This window comes from Galleria mellonella, unplaced genomic scaffold (genome assembly GCF_026898425.1).
Source record: "Galleria mellonella isolate WM207_F2 unplaced genomic scaffold, CSIRO_AGI_GalMel_v1 utg93, whole genome shotgun sequence".
NCBI classification, from domain to species: domain Eukaryota; kingdom Metazoa; phylum Arthropoda; class Insecta; order Lepidoptera; family Pyralidae; genus Galleria; species Galleria mellonella.
In genome coordinates, this window is record NW_026442176.1 from 1,181,715 (window position 1) to 1,202,001 (window position 20,287).

The following is a 20,287-nucleotide window of genomic DNA, read 5'->3' on the forward strand; positions in this document are numbered from 1 at the left end:
AAACTTTGGTAGATACATATTAAAATAATAGTTTTAAATCGTTAATTAGCCAAGTCGTATTTATTATACTTACTAGCTGACCCGGCAGACTTTGTACTGCCTTAATCGATAAATAAAAGATCTAAACTTAAATTGTATAAAATAAACTTAAAACAAACTTAAATCCATAATTAATAAAATCTTCATAAAAAAACTTCTAAAAGATAGTTAACAACTTATATTTATTCACCTTTTAAACCTTTCCTGAACTTCCACAAATAATTCAAGACTAATATTAGCCAAATCGGTCTCGCCGTTCTAGAGTTTTAGCGAGACAAACGAACAGCAATTCATTTTTATATATATACAAGATACACAAAGATATAAAGCGAAAAATTCTACCAGTATCTCTAAAAGGTAAAAAAATGTCTTTTGTTTATTCAATTCCTACGCAACTTTGCCATATATGTATACTGTGTTTTGAATGACATCATACAAGACGTCACTATAAATGTAATATAGTGGAACCTTAGAGCGGAACACACTATGAGTATGACTCAGATAAATTACTATATGAATAGTGCGATTCGTTATTAAATTATATATCTGTTTTTCTTTGTATTAATTTCTTTTTGTTATAAAATATAAACGAAAAGGTTTATATTTAATTGGTTTCGTATTTACAATAATCAAGGAAGTAAGTTAAGATTTTGTTTTGTATAAACTGACTTTAGAAACCAAAAAGGGAGTATTCTTCATAGATTATGAAAAGAGTGGTTGGAATCCGTGTAGAATTAGCGAAAATATCTCGTAACATATACACAAAGAAAATATTGTTGAATTGAGAGAACCTTGTCCTTTTTAAAGTTGGCTAATTATACTAAATGTATATTAATTATCCAAGGTTGAAAATTTTGTTTAATTATCATAATATAGATCATAATTTTTATAAAAATATTCAATAGATATAAATCATTATTAACGTCAATTGTTACTTACTAAACAATACTATTGAATATATTGCGCAGCGTCATCTAGTCTTAAACTAAGTTCAACTTGCTCTATGGATAATAGACAATTGATATACATAATTACTATCACATAATCACTTTCCGTTAAAACTTAATCTTGCTGGTTATTCTGAGTCATAACTTTATTTTTCCTCTATCTAAGAATGCACCGCCTACTTATTTCTCAGTTTGTCCAATCGTTGACTAGTAGAGAACACCGTCCGATATTATGAGTAAGTCCGCGAAATATACATAGAATTTTACTGTGCATTAAAGTCGAAATAAATGAATAAAAATAAATAAATTACTTATTTTAAATACATACCAATATATAAATGGCAGCATAGAATAGGCCACCCCTTCTTTTCCCGTGGGTATCGTATAAGGCAACTAAGAAAGGGCGAGGTATGGGCAACAGTGTCCCTTTTAAAACATCTTCAAAGCCTAACGGTCGTTGCCAATCTGGATGCCAAGCTTGGCAACTACTACTGGCAAAACCCCTCAAGGGGAGGCTTATGTTCAGCAGTGGACAATTAAAGGCTGATATGTGGATGATGATGATATAGAAATAGCCATGTTATCCCGGCACAAAATAGGCCACCCCTTCCTTTCACGTGGATGTAAGAAAACTTAATGGTAGAGGGCAGCAGCAGCGTCCCTATTAAAACATCTCTAAAAGCTTAACTGCGGTTGCCAACCCGCCTGCTAAACGTGGCAATTACTGGTAAAACTTTCCTAATGAAGAAGGCTTATGTTTTCTAGTGAATAGTTAACGACTGAAATGAGGATTATGAATGATAATATAGAAATTCTCCGACCAATAAAATACAATACAAATTTTTACATTGTGCAGAGATCAATCCAGAAACCTTCAGAATATGAGGCAGTGTGTTTAACCTCTATACTATACTACCAAGGTCGTCATAATTGATATGCATTAATGCATGCAGATATAATTATAATATGGTTTTATTAAGTTGAAAACCTTTGAATTGCAAAATTAGTGGTTAAAAGCCACAAATTTTGCAATAACAGATAGAATATTGAGGTAAAATATAATATTTTTTTATTCAAGCACGACGTTTGACTGACCCTGAGCAAGTGCAGAAATAACATGGTTCGTGAATGTGAAAACCAACCAAAAAGATAATGTTCTAGTCTTAATGGTCGGACGCAGTATGTCAGTTCACTATGTGCTTTTTTATGCTACATCTGAAGAATTCGAGGTTATAGGACGAAGTAAACACGTCACGAGAAAGGCCATACCACATTGTTATGGTACAGTTCACGTAAGAGTTTGCAAACTTATTTGTACGCTTATTTGCAAATTAATTTACCTTGGGGTTATTTCGTCGCGTCATATCGTGACAACAGTTGGTATAATTGGTGTTCCTTTAAAACTTATGTTCATTTTTAAAGTTTTCTTAAATTTCCGTTGTGCATATACATATATAGACACCTGAGTTCCTTTTACGTTCTTTATTATGTTAGCGTTTATGTAGATAATTTGTATTGAAAACTTATCCGTATTTCTAGCGAATGGTTTCGAAAACACAGATGACCATAAACTTGTTCATGTAAACGAGAAGGCACTCTCCATAAGTAAATATTTGTATCGGTATAATTCACACTAGACACTATAGTAGAAATGTCGAAGTAACAGTATTCACTGCCGCCTTTTAAAAGAAATAAATTTACGGACTTACTACGAAAAAAAAATTAAAGAAATATCTAAACATTTGTTTAACAAAACTGTCCATGCGATTAAACATTATTTAGTGTTTAAATTACGATTCTTTTTGTGCAAATCTCATTGGTTATTATTTATACAATGTCTAACTTATGTTTATTTATGAGTAAACGTTAGACGCCCTATTCTAGTGAGACTTTTAAACATGTACTTAACACCTGTCTATTGCACGTTTAACTTCGAATAAGACCGTAGATGTAAACCAAATATAAAACTCAGTCGCGTAACATTATCGTTGTTGACTTGAGTAATGTGCCTTGACCTAGAACTGCGTGCGGTGCGTGGTAGGCACGAGGGCAATGCGCTCTTGCTAGCGGCCGGCCGACCATTCACCTAGTTCCTGACTAGTCACAAATGCAGTCCAAATGCCAAGCTCGGCTTCGATTCACTACTATATTGATTTAATCCTTACTGATATTATGAATTTGAAAGTGAGTTTTTATTTATTGTTACCTCTTAACGCTTGAACGGTTCAACTAAACACTATGGAATTTGGTATACAAGTACTTTATGGAACGAAGAAGGACATGGACAGGTTATTTTTTTTTCTCCATTCCATTCCATCTTTATAGAATTATTTTTTATACATCACATGTAAACAAATCTGATTAATAATTTTGATTTTTGAGTATTCGAAAAAAGTTACGATTAAGAGGTATTTTTATAGGGTCTTTTCACGTATGTACGTTTTCATTTATTCGAATTAAATTTTCTTTAGTTGATCACCGTTTCCATAGTTTCCCACGATAGCACCCACTTTCTAAACTACTGATATATCTATTCCCATGACCATTGTTTCGAAATTTTGAAATTCTCTGTGTGGAAACAATAATATGTATGTGAAAACATGAGATTAAGTAGTACTTATCTAGATTTAAATTTATCATCAGTATCTAGATCTATCCGTGTAGTTCCAGCATAGAATGGGTTAACCCTTCCCTTCCCGTGGGTGTCGTAAGAGGTGACTAAGGGAACTTAACGGTCGAAAGATGGGCATCAACGTCTTTCTTAAAACATCACCAAAGCCTAACTGCGGTTACCAACCTGCCCGCCAAGCGTGAAAACTACTGGCAAAACCGCCCTTAAGAAGAGATCTATATATAACATTGGACAGTTAACGGCTTATACGATACGATCTAGATCTAAATCTAGAAATCTGTGACGAGTAGAAAGTAGGTATACTCGTATATTTTCTTTGCTTTTAGCAAGGAAAATATAATTTTACTCAATGATCAATTTTTCTTTTAATTAATTCCATCTACTATTTAAACTGCGAATCATAAAACCAACTTACTTCTAGAAACTTTACAGTTTCAATTAACAGTCAAATAAATATTGTGTTGTTTATTGTTGTTGTTAATAAGTAAGTAATAAATAAGAGAATCCTATTAATATTATAAAAGCGAAAGTTTGAAAGGATAAATGGATGTATGTTATATCTTTTTACTGAACAAAATTGTAGACCGCACAATGTTTATCTTCAATAAATAAATAAATAAAAATATATTTAATGCTCACGATGAAACATTTATAATACGAGTATTACAAATGTACCAATTATAAATATAAATATATTTGTTTTATTTACTGAAAAGAAGAAAACTTCAAAGTATATAATATATTTGGGTTAAATATCCATATAAATATATCTACGCAAGTTGTTATAGAATATAAAAAATAATGTCCTAGATACTTCTGCAATAGACTACAACCTACATATATAAGTATCGATATTATACAATGAATTATATAATATCTTTGTTTATAAATATTGAGCTGTAGACGTTAAACGATCTAGATACAGTTATGATTTGTAGGTTAGTGTTGCAAATGAGTTAATCGAATTAACGAAGGTCATTCAAATTAAGAAAGCATTCAATGATTAATACAACGAAGTAATGCCGCCAGTATTTTGCAAACACTGCCACATGGAACAAATTTTCTGCGTTTAATTTAATTTAGAGTTAAGTTTTTTTTTTTTTCTTTTTTATCAGCAAAATTATTTATGTCTAATGTACCTATTAGATTGCCATGTAGTCCCGGCGTAGAATAGGCCACCCCTTCTTTTCGCATGGGTGTCGTAAGAAATGACTAAGGGAAGGTGAGGGATAGGCAGCAACGTTTCTCTTAAAACATCTTCAAAGCCTAACTGCTGTTGCCAATTCGCCTGCCAAGCATGGCAACTACTGGAAAAACTCTCCCAAGGGGAAGGCTTATGTTCAGCAGTGGACAGTTAAAGGCTACTAATAAGTAGATTTAATATACACACGTATATATATATATATATATATATATATATATATATATATATATATATATATATATATATATATATATATATATATATAAATCTTCTATGCATGAATTTATTAATGAAAAAATAAACATTGTGTTATAAAATTATAACAATATATTGAGAATGCATATTAGCATATCAGTTGCACTCGTAAAAAAATATATTGAGATACACGTCTGTTGTGGTGGCACATGTTTGGATGATGGCCAATCGTCAGGTCAGAGCACGATATCATAACACGTGGCTATAAGTTAATGATAATTGCATTGCAAACATTCCCGCGTCATTGTGGTGATTTAAAAATATATGAAACATATATTTTTAAATCACCACATAAGGCAATGATTTTATGATTTACTGTCTAAGATGTTAAATAGGGGGGGGGGGGGGGGAGAAGGAGTTGTCAGTAATATACATTAGCTATCCCATTGCTAGCAATATACCTTATTAGGTTGATCGCCACGCGGTTCCCCCTGGAAACCATCGCGAGTGATTTATTGTTGATTCGTAATGATGGGTCAACTAACCTGCTTTATTCATCCCTCACTGGTAGCTCCGCCAGTGTATAAGGATAGCGCAGACGGAGTAAACAATCCATAATGATCCATTAAAAAAAAGGTACTAAATAGAAAATAAAAGACAAGTTCTTTTATATCATAGCACAGTACTCAATATTTATGAAGCAACTAGCTTTTTGCCTGCTACTTCGTCCGCGTGGATTTCAGAAATAGGAAAACCAATGAAATAGTTTACTTCTAGATGAACAAATCAAAATGTAACACTACATGTTAAGTTATATCTTCAGGAATACAATTTTGAAAACTACATTTAATTTAGTGCAGTAGTTTTTGCGTGATATCAGAACAAAAATAAAGACTGACAGACTGTTAGACAGACAAAATTCAAAAATGTTTTGTTTTAGCTTTTATTGGTCTCATTTAGATCCTTGTATTTTTTCTTAATTATTTCCCTATTGCTAGCAATATACCCAACCAGGTCGACCTCCTCGCAGTTCTCCCTGGCAACTATCATGGTTAATTACTGATGAATTCATCATGATGGGCTAACTGGCCTGTTTTTATTCTCATCTATCACCCTTCACTGGTGCTCCGCCAACGTATCCCGTTAGCGCAGGCGGGGTTACCATACCATTTTCATCCATCAAAAAAAAATTCTAAATTATAGACTGAGGAAAAATACGAACGTGTATTAGGCGGCCTCACCTGAGGGCCTCGAGTCATGACGCTCTAAGTAAATTTGCTCTGCGTTCTAAGCGGCCGAGTTGAGCATCTAAAATAAATATGCATTGAAGGCCACAAAAAAATAATACGAATTAGCGAGTGACAGCGAGATTCGCAAGAACAAATTTCCAAGAGCGGTGTCTGACCGATGTGTCGAAGGCGTTTTTTTATGAACATTTAGTATAATCGTACTTCAACAAAGGAACATTGGGGAGAAAGGGATTGTTAGTAATGGAGACTAATAATCCCATTTATAGCAATACACCCAACCAGGCTGACTTCCACGCGGTTCCCCCTGGTAACTGTCACGGTTAATTCCCGATGAATTCATCATGATGGGCTGTGTGACCTGTTTTCATTGTCATCTATCACCCTTCATTAGTGCCCCGCCAGCGTATACCGTTGGCGCAGGCGGGAATTCCATTCCATTTTCACTATAAAAATAAAAAAAAAAAATGAAATGTACTTCATCACGTCACGACCACTGGAATTATAATAGAACGAAATTCTGTTGTTATGGACTCAAATTTTAATTTTTTTTTAAGTCTGTACACAACAATATCGCATCTATTGACGAAGGTCAAGGAAGGACGTCTCGTTCATCATGAACCTTTATAAAAACTCCGAACGCGTAAATTTTACTACTTAAAAGACTTACTTCTTTTAAAGTTATTTTAAAATAAAATACATGTTTCATTCGATTGTGAATTTGCAAACAAGTTTTCGGGGTCGACCCTCAAAGTATTTTTAAAACAAAGTAATTATACTCCTTTATATTTTTATTAAATCAAAAGAATAATGTAACTAGTTTATAATAAAAAAAATAGTGAAAATATAGTAGAATAAAAAAAATAAATGTAAAAATATATATATATATATATATATATATATATATATATATATATATATATATATATATATATATATATATATATATATATATATATTTGTAAATTTTGTAATATTTTAAAAATATTATATTTTATTGTATGTAAATGATTTTATATACAGCCACTAGTATAATTTTGCTTTTTTACAATTAATTTTTTTATTCTACTAAATTTTACAAAAAGTATTAAGTATAAATTATAGTTTTCACTAATTATTTTATTATATAAGCACAACAATAGATTGTCTGCGTTCAAATTTATTTCATAATTACAATTATGTATGTTACTTTATCAGCTTCAAAATATATGTCACAATGTGTTATGATTGATATCACTATCAGTAACAGGAGATGACTATATTATTCTCTGTTTGGTATATTTGGTACATATCACGCAATTAGATTTTCGTGTATAATGTGACTATGAAATAATTAAATACGCGTATAATTTTATTCAATAACTAGTTGCATCCCGCGGCTATGCTGGCTTGAATCAAAACATAAAATATGCTTAATTAGGATATAACCACCTGTGTACCAAAAATTGAAATACATTCAGTAGTTTTTGCGTGAAAGAGTAATAAATCAAATCAAATCAAATCAGTCGCTACAAACTTTCGCATTTCGGATAAAACGTCTTGTGTTCAGCATTGTTCCACACGTATAGCGCAATCTAAAAAAACTATCTTTTTCCGTCAAAAATAATAAATTTAAGATTATGTTCCACATAAAACCTTCCTTTAGTCCTGGCAAAATTTGTATGTATCAATGGGACCCAGAATACAGGATTGGATATTATTGATACCTATTTAAAAAAAAAATCGCGTAACATACGCAGATAAAAGTACTGTGAAATTTGAAATTTCTTCGGGAGACAAAAAGGTTTCGACCATTAAATCGAAAGACGTATATAAAAATCAAAATCGAATATCAAAAGTCACATCCAGAAGATTATTATAATGTGATTTATTATTTAGGTCACTAACAATGGTGTCACATAACGGCGATCGACAGTCGTGACATATAAATGGGACGTGATAAACGTGACATCATTATCTATAACCAAAACCGGCGATACCATTATGATAGATCCTTTTGTATTATTAAATTATTCTTTTCAAGTTATCACCTTTTTAAGCGATTACAAAGATGGTGATAAGTCATGGCACATGTATAAATAAATGATAAAATAATCACAAGTACTGCAGTTTTAGAAATTAAAGATTAGTTATCTGTAGGGAAAGTCTTAAAAATGTGGTTTGATTTAATTTATTTGTGAATTTTGATTTAAATAATAGTTTGTTATGATATAATGAAGATGATATTAGTATGAAACTAAAATAGCAGTGAATTTTTGACAGCCACGACACAGTTATTTTTAACTAATGTGTTATTATATACTAATGTGCTGTTATCGTACACTACCCTTCTTTTGTAATTTGTAAAAAATTTATGGTTCCAATAAATACTTTTTAAAAAAATTTCACATAGTTTCTAAAAGAATAATTAAAATCAGTCAATACTTAGGAGATATACATATCACAAGCATAACAAATATGTGAGATAGTTACGGTATCCGATAATTGTTTAAATAATTACCTGTAAAAGCCTATGCTTAAGTTCAATATCCAGTTAATTGTAAGAACAATTAATATGTATTTAGAATAATTATTTGGACATACGTAATTGATAAATTTTTACTTAACCTGTGCTAAGACAAAATTTGCATGCCTTTAGATAAGGCGAAATGTGTAGCTCAGTTACCATTTAAGACCTTTGTACCACATTTCGAGCAAATAAATTATTCTTTCATTTGTCATTTATGTATTTACAGGTTGTTTTATTACCGAAATGTTAGTAAAATTTGAGTACTTACAACCTTGACCTAGATATCCGGTCGTGTTTATATGGCCAGATCTCTATAACAACAAACTTTGTTTTTTACACAGATTTTTGTATAAGAATGAAACTTAGTCATAGGTATCATTACATATTTATTCTTAGAGTACAAAAATATGAATGTTTTATTTTAATTTTTTAGTAAGATACTTTTTAAAAATGTAAGTACCGAAAGTCCTACATTGCTTTATTGAAGTTCATATATGTATATTATCTAAAGAATCAAATGAAATACTACAAAGTAAAAAACATTATGAGATATACGAATAAGTAAGTATATACATATTAACATCAAAAACTTAACTGGACCTAGAAAAAATAATGAACAACGAAATGAAATGACAACAACAACAAACTTTCAGTAATATAATAAAATCGTAACTGGTCGATGTTTGTAGATGGAAGATATTAAAAAATATATGTAAGAGATTTTAATAGGAGTAACAGTAACAGAAGGCAAAATAATAATATAATAATAATATCATATGATGACATAAATGGTTTTTTTTTTCACGAAAGCCAAATTGTCTGTCATCGAGTAGTTTGTGCTTTTCTAAATATCTTAGTAACCTTTTATTGACTACCTTTTCGAGGATTTTTGATATGGAACGCAGCAGAGAGATGGGTCGATAATTATAAGCTTCCAGTGAATTTTCTGATTTGTTATATATATGTATGCTTGTTCTGGCATCATGCAAAAGCTACTACACCAAATTGAATGCGGTCTTCACTGTTGTGTTTCTGAAGGCCTAATTTAAAAACTGGTCTATGTTTTATTTTGATATTCCATCCAGAAGTGTTCTATTTCATTGGTTTTCCTACTTCTGTAATCCACGTGTATGAAGTAATGGGTAAAGGCTAGTATCTTTACAAGTTTAAACTCACTTACACTACTCCTACAGACTGAGTAAGAGTGCAAATCCTTAGTCTGTAGAAAATTATAAAAAGATGAGTTTCGGACTCCACTGAGTGCCGACAATCTCCAGCATTGGGGGAAAGGGATTGTTAGCAATGGAGTTTGACAGCCCTATTGCTAGCAATATGCCTTATTAGGTCAATCTCCACGTGGTTCCCCCTGGAAACCATCGTGAACAATTCTTGTTGAATTCGTCACGATGGGCTAACTGACCTACTTCATCCTCATCTATCATCCTTCACTGGTACCTCGCCGGTGTATACCGATAGCGCGGGTGGGGTTACTCCAGCATTAACAGGCATTTTGCGTATTTGTTAATTTGTTCACGAATCAAAAAGGCACCTATTTATTAGTTAACATTCAAATGTCTGTACTACATAATAGTGTATGTACCTGTACATGAATGTCTATTTTTATACATTTACACAAATAATATGTTAACTATAAAATTGTGTATTCACATTTATGTACTCGCAATTTTTATTGATTCTTTGTATTGTCATGAACCGCGTCGACCTTAACAAGAAGGTGAGTGAGTTTAATATTTAATATGTACCTAATTAGCAAACACTTTGCTTGCAAATAAATGACATGTATTTATAAACCCAACCATAACAAAAACTAAGTATTTACCTATCCAATACGTTTTGTCTCTAGCATGCATCATTAGCTGGTGTCTTGCTCTTAAACGTAAACTTAATACTTCAACTTGAAAAAAAGATAGGCCACATAATTTCTGATTTAAAGGTACTAGTATTATGTACCACATTCTACTCTTGATAAACTTTTTCTACATAAATTATATTAAAAATTATTTGGCGTTTAAGTAGATGCTTATTTTTCAGTAGTTATACAGAATAGACAACGAACAAATGCAAAGTAGGTTAGTTGATCCCTTATGATGTTTGTGCCCCGATGGGCATCATCGAGCAAATTGTTGCTCGATCCAGTATATCATTACATGACAAAAAATCCAGAAATAAAAGTACTGGTAAAATTACATTTTCAAGTCATATTGAATTTCATCACTAGTGGCTGAATGCAGATTATTAGGTAGTCTCTCTTCATAGAATGGAGAAAATTAAAGATTCGCTTTCCATTCTAGCACTCATTTACATATTGAAATTATCATCCAAAATTCTTGAGAATTATCTCTTGTAATCTTGTTAAAACAATAAAAGTAGGTTGGAATTGTATAAATTAATTAATATTCTGTACTAAAGATAACCAATAAACCAACAAACTTGTGAGTAAATATTGTTTTACTTAATAGGGAAAACCAACAAGAAACATTATAGAAATATTATTTAAATAAATGCTATGCTTTATACTTATGCTTTCATATTGAGGAAAACGTAAATGATGCTCAAAGATAAAAATTTTGAAATGTGCTAAATGTAAATAAACGAAAATGAATTCCATCAAAAACACTGAGTAAGGGGTTTTTTATGGGTGATAATGGAATGATAATCATCGGTATACACTGGCGGATGATCAGTGAATGACACACTCAACTTGATGATAGGTGACGATGAAGTAGGTCAGTGACAAATTCAACAAAAATTAGCCACGATGGTTTCCATGGGGAACCACATGGAGGTCGACCTTGTAGGGTATATTGCTAGCAATGGAGCTGTCAAACCCCATTACTAACAATCACTTTCCCCCTGTTTTAGTGAGTAAGGGTTTGTATAGGGCAAATTTGGTAGCAGATATGAGTTTTGACCATTCGTTGTGGAGAAGAATCCCTAGGTAGGCTAACCAGGGGAAGACTTTGTACAAAAGTCGTTTGCTTGGGCACCTCTGTCCCATTCGTGCTTCTACCGTGAAGCAGTTATGTTTGTATTTATGTGTTTATTGATGATGGATATGGCAGTGAATTTACAGAGTACAAGGAATAACATGAGTCCTCAGGAATTTAACGCATAATATCATGACCAGAACAGTATACTCTGTTATTTCCACTACCACTTTCCATCAGGGGGGCCGTCAGCTTGTTTGCCATTCCAATTTACATAAAAAACCCTATTAACCACTAGCCAGAATATTAAAAAAAAAAATAGCTATATATACTTTCAATGGACGTTTATTTTAACCCTAGCTTTTATTGATGATGTTAATGTAGTAATTGCAATTAAAAACTAAAATAAATTGTTTCGTATATATATTACTACTAGAAACCTGTTACCATCTCACTACACATATTATTATACGTCCTTCAAATGTCCCCGGATTCCGTCCATGCTTTAGAAAAAAATGGCTTGTATTTATTTTATACAGGCTGACCTAATATATAATTTGACCAAAATTTTTATATAAAATGTAATGTGATTTAAAGTATAAAAATAGAATTTGTAAGCAACAGTGTAATGTTAATGAAATTATTGTATCCATAATATTAAGTCGCAACGATTAAGAATTCCGTCATCGTTTAGGTTTTACGTCAAAATAAGAATAAAAATAACTTCTTATTAACAATTCTAGCTCTTGAAATGCAGCTACAAGCATTTTTAATATATTTTTAATAACTTCAGAAATAAGAAGTATTTTTTTTTGTGATCGGTCGTTATATCGTGTTGTTTTCATTATTAATTTTGTTACCTTAAAATTGCTTATTCGGATATTTTATATGGAACTGACAACTAGCCCGATAAGGAAGTTAGAAAATTTAATACGTTTGTATGGTTATTAAATAGAATGTTTTTGATGTCATCTAATAAAATCGGTATAAAAGAGGAAAGAGTATTAGATATTATTAAAATATTAAAACTAATATTGTGAAAATTATTTTAAATTATATAAATTTCAAACAGATAAATTTATGAAAAACGAATGGGAGCACAATACATATATTGTGTTGGAACGCGTGGTTGAATTAGAAATCGATCTCTGTGCTCTACCTAATTTACTTTTATTACGTAGCTTTATTAGATGGCCGGCATTTTTTTTTAATAAGAGGGTTAATAGGTACATACATTAGCCCATAGTAAAATTTCCTACGTACCTAATAACATTTCTTGGCAAAAAAGATGGAAAAGTTAAACAGACTGTCATCACCAATTCAGTAACAAGACTGCAACTAATTAAGACCTCGATGCTAGCCAAAAACGTTCGAATGAGAATTAACCATCTGTCCGATGCGTAAATGCATTTTTACAATATAAATATTGCACAACAGAACAAAGATATTTGTGTTAATTCAATCGACGTATTTACCACTTGTAATTGGGTTATTCCGCTATTTAATTAGTAGTACTTTCTCTTAGATTATTCTGTACAATAAAGACTAAAAAAGTTTTTGTCGTTTTTATAATTCGTTAGCTTAAAATATACTGAAAATTAATAATAATAAGTATTTATTATTAGTATGGGTACAGAGGAATAACACCCGAGTCCTCAGAAATGGTAACGCATTGGAGGTATCATAGGCGAAACAAGTAGACTCTGTTATGACCATGGTACTACTCATGTCTATAGGCGACGGTTACCACTTTCCATCAGGTGGGCCGTAAGATTGTTTGCCATTATAACTTGTATAAAAAAAATATTAAACTGTATATCCCTTACTGAAAAAATATCTTCATTTATTAATATATATTTTAATAATATAACTACAACTATTTATATTAATTTAAAATGCTAAATATAGTTATTAGTAATTGTAAATAAATATAAAAATATATATTTTACTGTATAATCTTTTCTATGCCCTACGAGTACATTCTACCTTGATTAAAATATTTTTGAACATTAAGAAATAAATCCATAATTGAATCCGTTGTAATGGTAAATTCTTAAACGCATAGTAATCGTAAAAATTAATACACCTTATACATAATTAATTAACAAAGAAAATATGCCAAGTACATACATTACACACTGGCTCGCTCAATACGCATTGTGGTTACGGTAATTGCGGGCTAACTTAATGCACTCATTACTTGACAGTCTTTGTACATCTAATGGACCAATAAACTGTATACTTATTGTAAGTTAGAAATATATTTTATTGTTGAATGGATACTGCCCTTATAACTTTGTATAAATATATCTTCATATAAATCTGAAATATTTTAAATTATTTAGTATTGGGAATTTAGCTTCTCCATTGCTAGCAATACACTCTGTTAGGGCGACCTCCTCGCGGTCCCTCTTGAAAACCATCATGTTTAATTCCAGGTGAATTCATCACGATGGGCTAATTATCTCACACTGGTATCCCCCGCCAGCGTACACCGTTAGCTCAGACGGGGTTGCCATTTATTATTATCCAATAAAAAAAGGCACCCCTCACGCATTGTTATTATGGAGGCTTATGGTATTTTACTTCTGTAGCTTGTAATTTCACTTTTATATCTCATCGAGGACTAATTTATATCAGGTGGTCTACCATGAAATGAAATTCCGAAATTTCGTGCTCAATTTCGTGTTTTTGTTCGTATCAAAATCGACCCAGTAAATGGAGCTTAACATTTCGTTCATCATAAATCCTATTCTAATAGTCCAAAGGAGTGATATTTTAACATTTTTAATAATTTTAAACAACATGTATTATGTAATTTTAACATCAAATTTCTGTTTCGTTCGTCCCCGAAATTTCGGAAAATACTTCATGGTAGGCCCTCAGATCTGCGATGGCCATACTTGCCTTCGACCGTAAGACATTACTCCATATATAAATTACAATTACGAAATCAAAACATTACCACCTTATATTTAAATAGGCATCGCAATTAATGGTGTTGCAAGCATTTATAAGCTGCGGTGGTCATTTACCATGAAACGGACTGAATACATTAATTGCCACCATTACACCACCATACCATCATTCGTTCCATAAAGTAAACAACATATCCTTGCCTCTCACCAACTTAAATGTTTGGGGGAAGAGATTGTTAGTAATAGACTAGTAGCACCATTATTAGGAATATATTCTGTGAAATCGACCTCCACGCGGTACCCCTATAGAATCCATCATTTGATTACAATATCTCACAGACAGTTATTATAGTCAAGTCGTGCCAATGTCCTCTTAATAGAGAAGTGATTCATGCTAGTTCATATATATACTGAACTTTGTTTTATTACAAGTATAATACGTCCATTATGATTTATTATAAATGATAAATTAAATTGGTACTGCCTATATGGAATATTTGGTGGATACTACATAATTATTATGTTGAAGGATCGACGTCCAAAATCCAATATATGACTGTAACTTTATAGAATTAGCAAACTGAAAACCCTTTTATGGAATACGTCCGCCATTATACATATTCTTTTCTTAACAACTCTGTATCCTATAATTAAGAGTTTACTGTACAATAAAGTGTTACAGACAAATAAACAAATACCAGAGGGAGACTTTGTACAAAAGTTGTTTGCTTGGGCACCTCTGTCCCTTACGTGTTTCTACCGTAAAGTAGTTGTGTTTACATGGCTGTGTTTCGGTTTGAAGGGTGGAATATGGCAGTGAATTTACAGGGTACAGAGGAATATCACTTAAGTCCTTAGGATTAGCAACGCATAGGGGGTATCATGGACGAAACAGTATACTCTATTATGTCCATGGTACTGCTCATGTCTAGAGGCGACGGTTACCACTTTCCATCAGGTGGGCCGTCAGCTTGCCATTCTAAATTGCATAAAAAACACATATAGATAGTATCATAACTTGAACAACTTATTAATAGGGAATACAAACTAATTACCAATATTATTAAAATAAGAAAATTATATTCTAAAATAATTATTGGGTATATGATATGATTGTAAATACCTTATAACTATATTGATATCTAATTGCTATATAAGTATGTCTCATATATTGTTTAATACGATATAAATGTATAAAAAACAATCCAATAATAATAGATAGCAGTTTATATTTATTATTCTCTTTATTAGTAATTAACGTCACCGTAGGTATATATTGCTATTTATACAACAGTTTGACTCATTCTATGTAATCATGGACAATGGATATTTGGGGGGGGGGGGGGGAAGGGATTGTTAGTAATGGAGATTGAGAATCCTATTGCTAGCAATATACCCAACCAGGTCGACCTCCTCGCGGTTCCCCCTGGAAACTATCATGGTTAATTACTGATGAATTCATCATGATGGGCTAAGTGGCCTGTTTTCATTCTCATCTATCACCCTTCATCGGTACTCCGCCAGCGTATCCCGTTAGCGGAGGCGGGGTTACCATACCATTATCACCCATAAAAAAATGGATATTTGGATAAATCACTATTTGCTGTTGTTATTAGTTTTTAAAGATATACATAGTATGGTAAGTATAAATAAACAACTACATACACCTGAAGGAAAATTATAGTCCATTTAAATAGAACTTAATAAAAATGTAAACAAACTAATAATTCTCCTTATCATAAGACAGTCTGTTGGGGATCAACTGTATTAATGAAACTCAGTAATAATCGTAATTAAAATGCAACTACTCGTAAACGACAACTTTTCCTTGATTTTTTTTTTATTTTATTATTTTTTCAATATAATTTAAATTATGTGAATAGTAGTACAAATAAAATATGTATTAATCGAATGTTTCGATTTGTTACTAATTCAATTAAGAGAGTGTTTTTGTGTTACTTTTAACAAAATTTGTTTATATTTACATTCTATTGAAACAGACGTACAAAAAAGTCAGCATGGGGTAGGTAGTCCATGTTGACATTTTTTGTATGCCTACCTCACACGTGTCGTTTTACCACTAGATACAGACATCGGTTTGCTCTAGTTTTAAGGGCAATACTTGGAGAGTTAGAGATACATGGCACAATACTATAGTTCTTTAGAATAGCGCCATTACTAATATTATACTATATCATGTCGACCACCACGCAGTTCTTTCTGATAATTATTATGGTTAAAATCCTAGTAAATCCTCAATGGGTCACCTGACTAACCTTCATTCTCACCTTTGATCACTTACTGGTACCCTACTAATGTATATCAATAGCGTAGGCGATATTAATAGAAGACATATATATTTTTTAATTTATTTACTTTACTGTAGTGACCACCCACATATCAACATATCAAATGTTATTTACTATACTGACAAACGGCCCACCCCGTTTGTTGATAAATAAATACAGCCTATATTACTCCCTGACAATATAGCTTTCAATAGATGTAATAATTTTTAAAATCGATCAAGTTATTTTTGAATTTACCCAATATAAAAAAATAATAATAATGAAATCGTGCCTTTTTTATAATATTAGTTTAGAATAATATGTTTATAATATTAAACATGGTTATGTCATACAAAGTGAAATTAGAAATATGGTATCCTTTTAAAAGAGAAAAAATCCATTAAAACTAAACATTTTTCTCGACGAAACATGCGTCGAAACACGACAAAAAATTTAGTTTCTCATATAAATTGACAGTTGAAAGCGCTGTGCTCATATGGAAGGACAGCTTTATCGGCAGAACAATATCTCAAAAGGATGTAAATGTTTTTGATTTCACCCAGCAAATATGAAAGTTTTTAAAGATATTTGGGTGCATGAATGTTTAAGCAGGTAAAAAGATAAGTATGACGTTGGTACACAGATTAATATATGGGACACTTTTTATTCAAATGCATACAGGCAAAGCCGCGGTTTATTTATTTACATTTTATTGCTCCGTTTACAAAGAACATTAGATTTAACTAGTTGCAACCCACGGACACATGTTTTTATGCAAATGTTATTTAAGTTGCCTGGATCGATTTCATTTATATTCGTATAGTCTTTATCAAATTTCACATTAATTTTGAAGCCTGCATAAATTTTATGCGAAATTTAGGACTTTTTGGGTGAGCACAAAATTCACCTTGTCTGAGCCGTATACTTACAAAATACATGCGCTCGTAACATGCGATTTTATTTTTTACGACCGAATTAAACTGGTTTCTGCCAAAAATTGCTTTTTGTAGGACTCAAAAATATATAAAACATACCAATGTAAAGAGAAATTTTGTTTACAAGCAAAATCTTCCTCGTCTTCATAGGCCATTAAACAAGTTGCTATACTATTACTGTAATATGTATGTATATATGTAATAAATTCGGAAAAACTAACGCTATGTGGTTTTTTTACGACCGAATCATGAGGCCGAGAAGGGTTACTAGTTAAAGTAATAAAAAAATAAATGGTTTTCAATGCTATTATCGTGATTTTCCAGAACAAAGACACTACCTACACATTACAAGTAAAATATATTAAATAAAAAAATTAATATAATGGTATAATAGTGAATAAAATTACGTAAATAAAAAGTAATTGAATTAAAATGTACTACTACATTTAAGGTTAAAACAAGTACATGATATCTACCTACAAGACAAAACAAAAGCAATAAAGTTTGATAAATATGTATAGGTATATTTATATATAAAAATGCCAATAAACAATCGTAAATTACTCACTTTCCGGTGTGACTTTGCGATGCACCACTCTCGGCTCTATTTGAGTTTCCGCTGGCATTGTTATTGTTGTCAAACACACTATAGACTTTTATTGTTAACTTGAAAAAGCTTGACACGATCGTAACCGCAAAAACGACCGATACGCTCAAAATTATTTACAATACAAAGACTAATTTGTATATTCCGTTATTTTTATGTCATTGTTATTTATAAAAAGGTTAAACAGCTGATTTTATTAGCGTTCTATAAGCGTCAAAACGAGTATCACTTTGTGCAGAAGGAATCAGACTGCGCGCGCCGCGCATTTCTCACTCGGTCCACAATGTTGTAGGACCACGTAGCGTAGGACTGTGTGTGGTGAGTCAATGATACTCGACACATGTGAGAATGAATTCCCAAAGTATTTTAAATGAAAATACCCATGTAATCTGCAGGTTCGCGTTTAAGTTAGAAATAATAAAAGAAAAAACAAATATTAGAATGTTAATAAAATTTGGCATGTGTATGTATTTGATTATGATATAGGCAAATATACTCGTAATTTCAAAGAGCATAATAAAATATATTCAAAGTTGTTTAAAAAATTCTCATTTTTTTTAATTGTAAATATTATATTTTGTCCGTTTACAATTTTTTTTTTTTTTTGTTTAAATAATGTTTTTACATTTTTAATTTTTATTACTAGTGATTTCGGTAAAAGTCATGATAAGATTTTTTACTAAATATGGAAAATATAAACAATGAAGGTTGCATATTTACATCTTAAAAACAATGGCTTTTACCATGTTTTTTTTTGACAGTGAAGTAAAATAGACATCACAGTATATTTGTAGGTTGGATAGTTGCCAGTAGAGTAAAATGACTTTGCAATGTCAAAAAGTACTTTCTTCGTGACGCAAAAAGCAACGTAATTTGTATAGATGTCCATTTTTACAGACTTCGTAAAAGGAGGTTCTATATTCCAGGTTGTCTGTAAGAGATTGCTTTTAACGATAAGGCCGCCTTTTGTATATGCACATTCTGTATAAATACTCCTTGTATACATCTCTACTGTGCGCAATAAAGAGTTTATTATTATTATTATTCCACTGTATATTTCTTTTGACATAAGATGTAGAACAAGCCTATAAATATTAAAAAAAATATGTTGCCTCATTGCATTTGTTATTATTGATCGAGAACGACTAAAAAGGAATGCATAACTTTCCATTTTAATTAAGAATGTTCATGATATGCTTAATATTTTCTACTGGTAAATATTGTTTTAAGTCACATATTACCTTTACTACACCTGACGAAATATCGTATTAATACTTATACCTTTCAAAAGTTTAATAAAATGTAATTTAGTTTAGATTCGTAAATGTGTAAAATTCATAATATAAACGAGTAGGTGTGTGGTCATGGGAGGTACAATGGACATAATAATATGTTCTGTAATCCCCATAGTATTGTTCCAGTGACTTGAATCAAGTCTATAGACGACGGTTACAACTCTTCATAACGCAAGCCTTCAACTTGTTTGCCGTTCGTATCATTGTATCATTAAAAATATATGTACGTATATAAGTAATTATAAAGGTACGAAAAACATGATCAAAATTATATGTATATGACAATAGTGACATTTTCACATAGAAAATATAAAATAGGAAACTTAAAATTTTTCATAAATTAAAATACGTACAACTTTTATTAATTTTAAGAAGTTAAGTTTAGCATATATTTAATACAAATCACAGTATTGTCTCTTTTTATTTATTTTTGTACAATCAATTAACACAAAATCAGTTTTCTATCCCTAGCTAATTATTTGTTCATTTTGTGCACTGGTATATGGTAAAAACACATTCTAAA

The 20,287-nt window shown here is 31.2% G+C and overlaps 1 protein-coding gene across 1 annotated transcript in view; it reads right to left on the reverse strand.

The window, feature by feature from the left end:
- LOC113516710 (clavesin-1) overlaps window positions 1-18,740 on the reverse strand; it is a 45,782-nt gene extending 27,042 nt beyond the window's left edge. The window contains exon 1 of the mRNA XM_026901173.3: window positions 18,431-18,740. Coding sequence (XP_026756974.1) covers window positions 18,431-18,488 — 58 coding nt within the window. The 5' untranslated portion in view covers window positions 18,489-18,740. The remainder of the gene's footprint in view (window positions 1-18,430) is intronic.
- Between the last annotated feature and the right edge of the window lie 1,547 nt (window positions 18,741-20,287).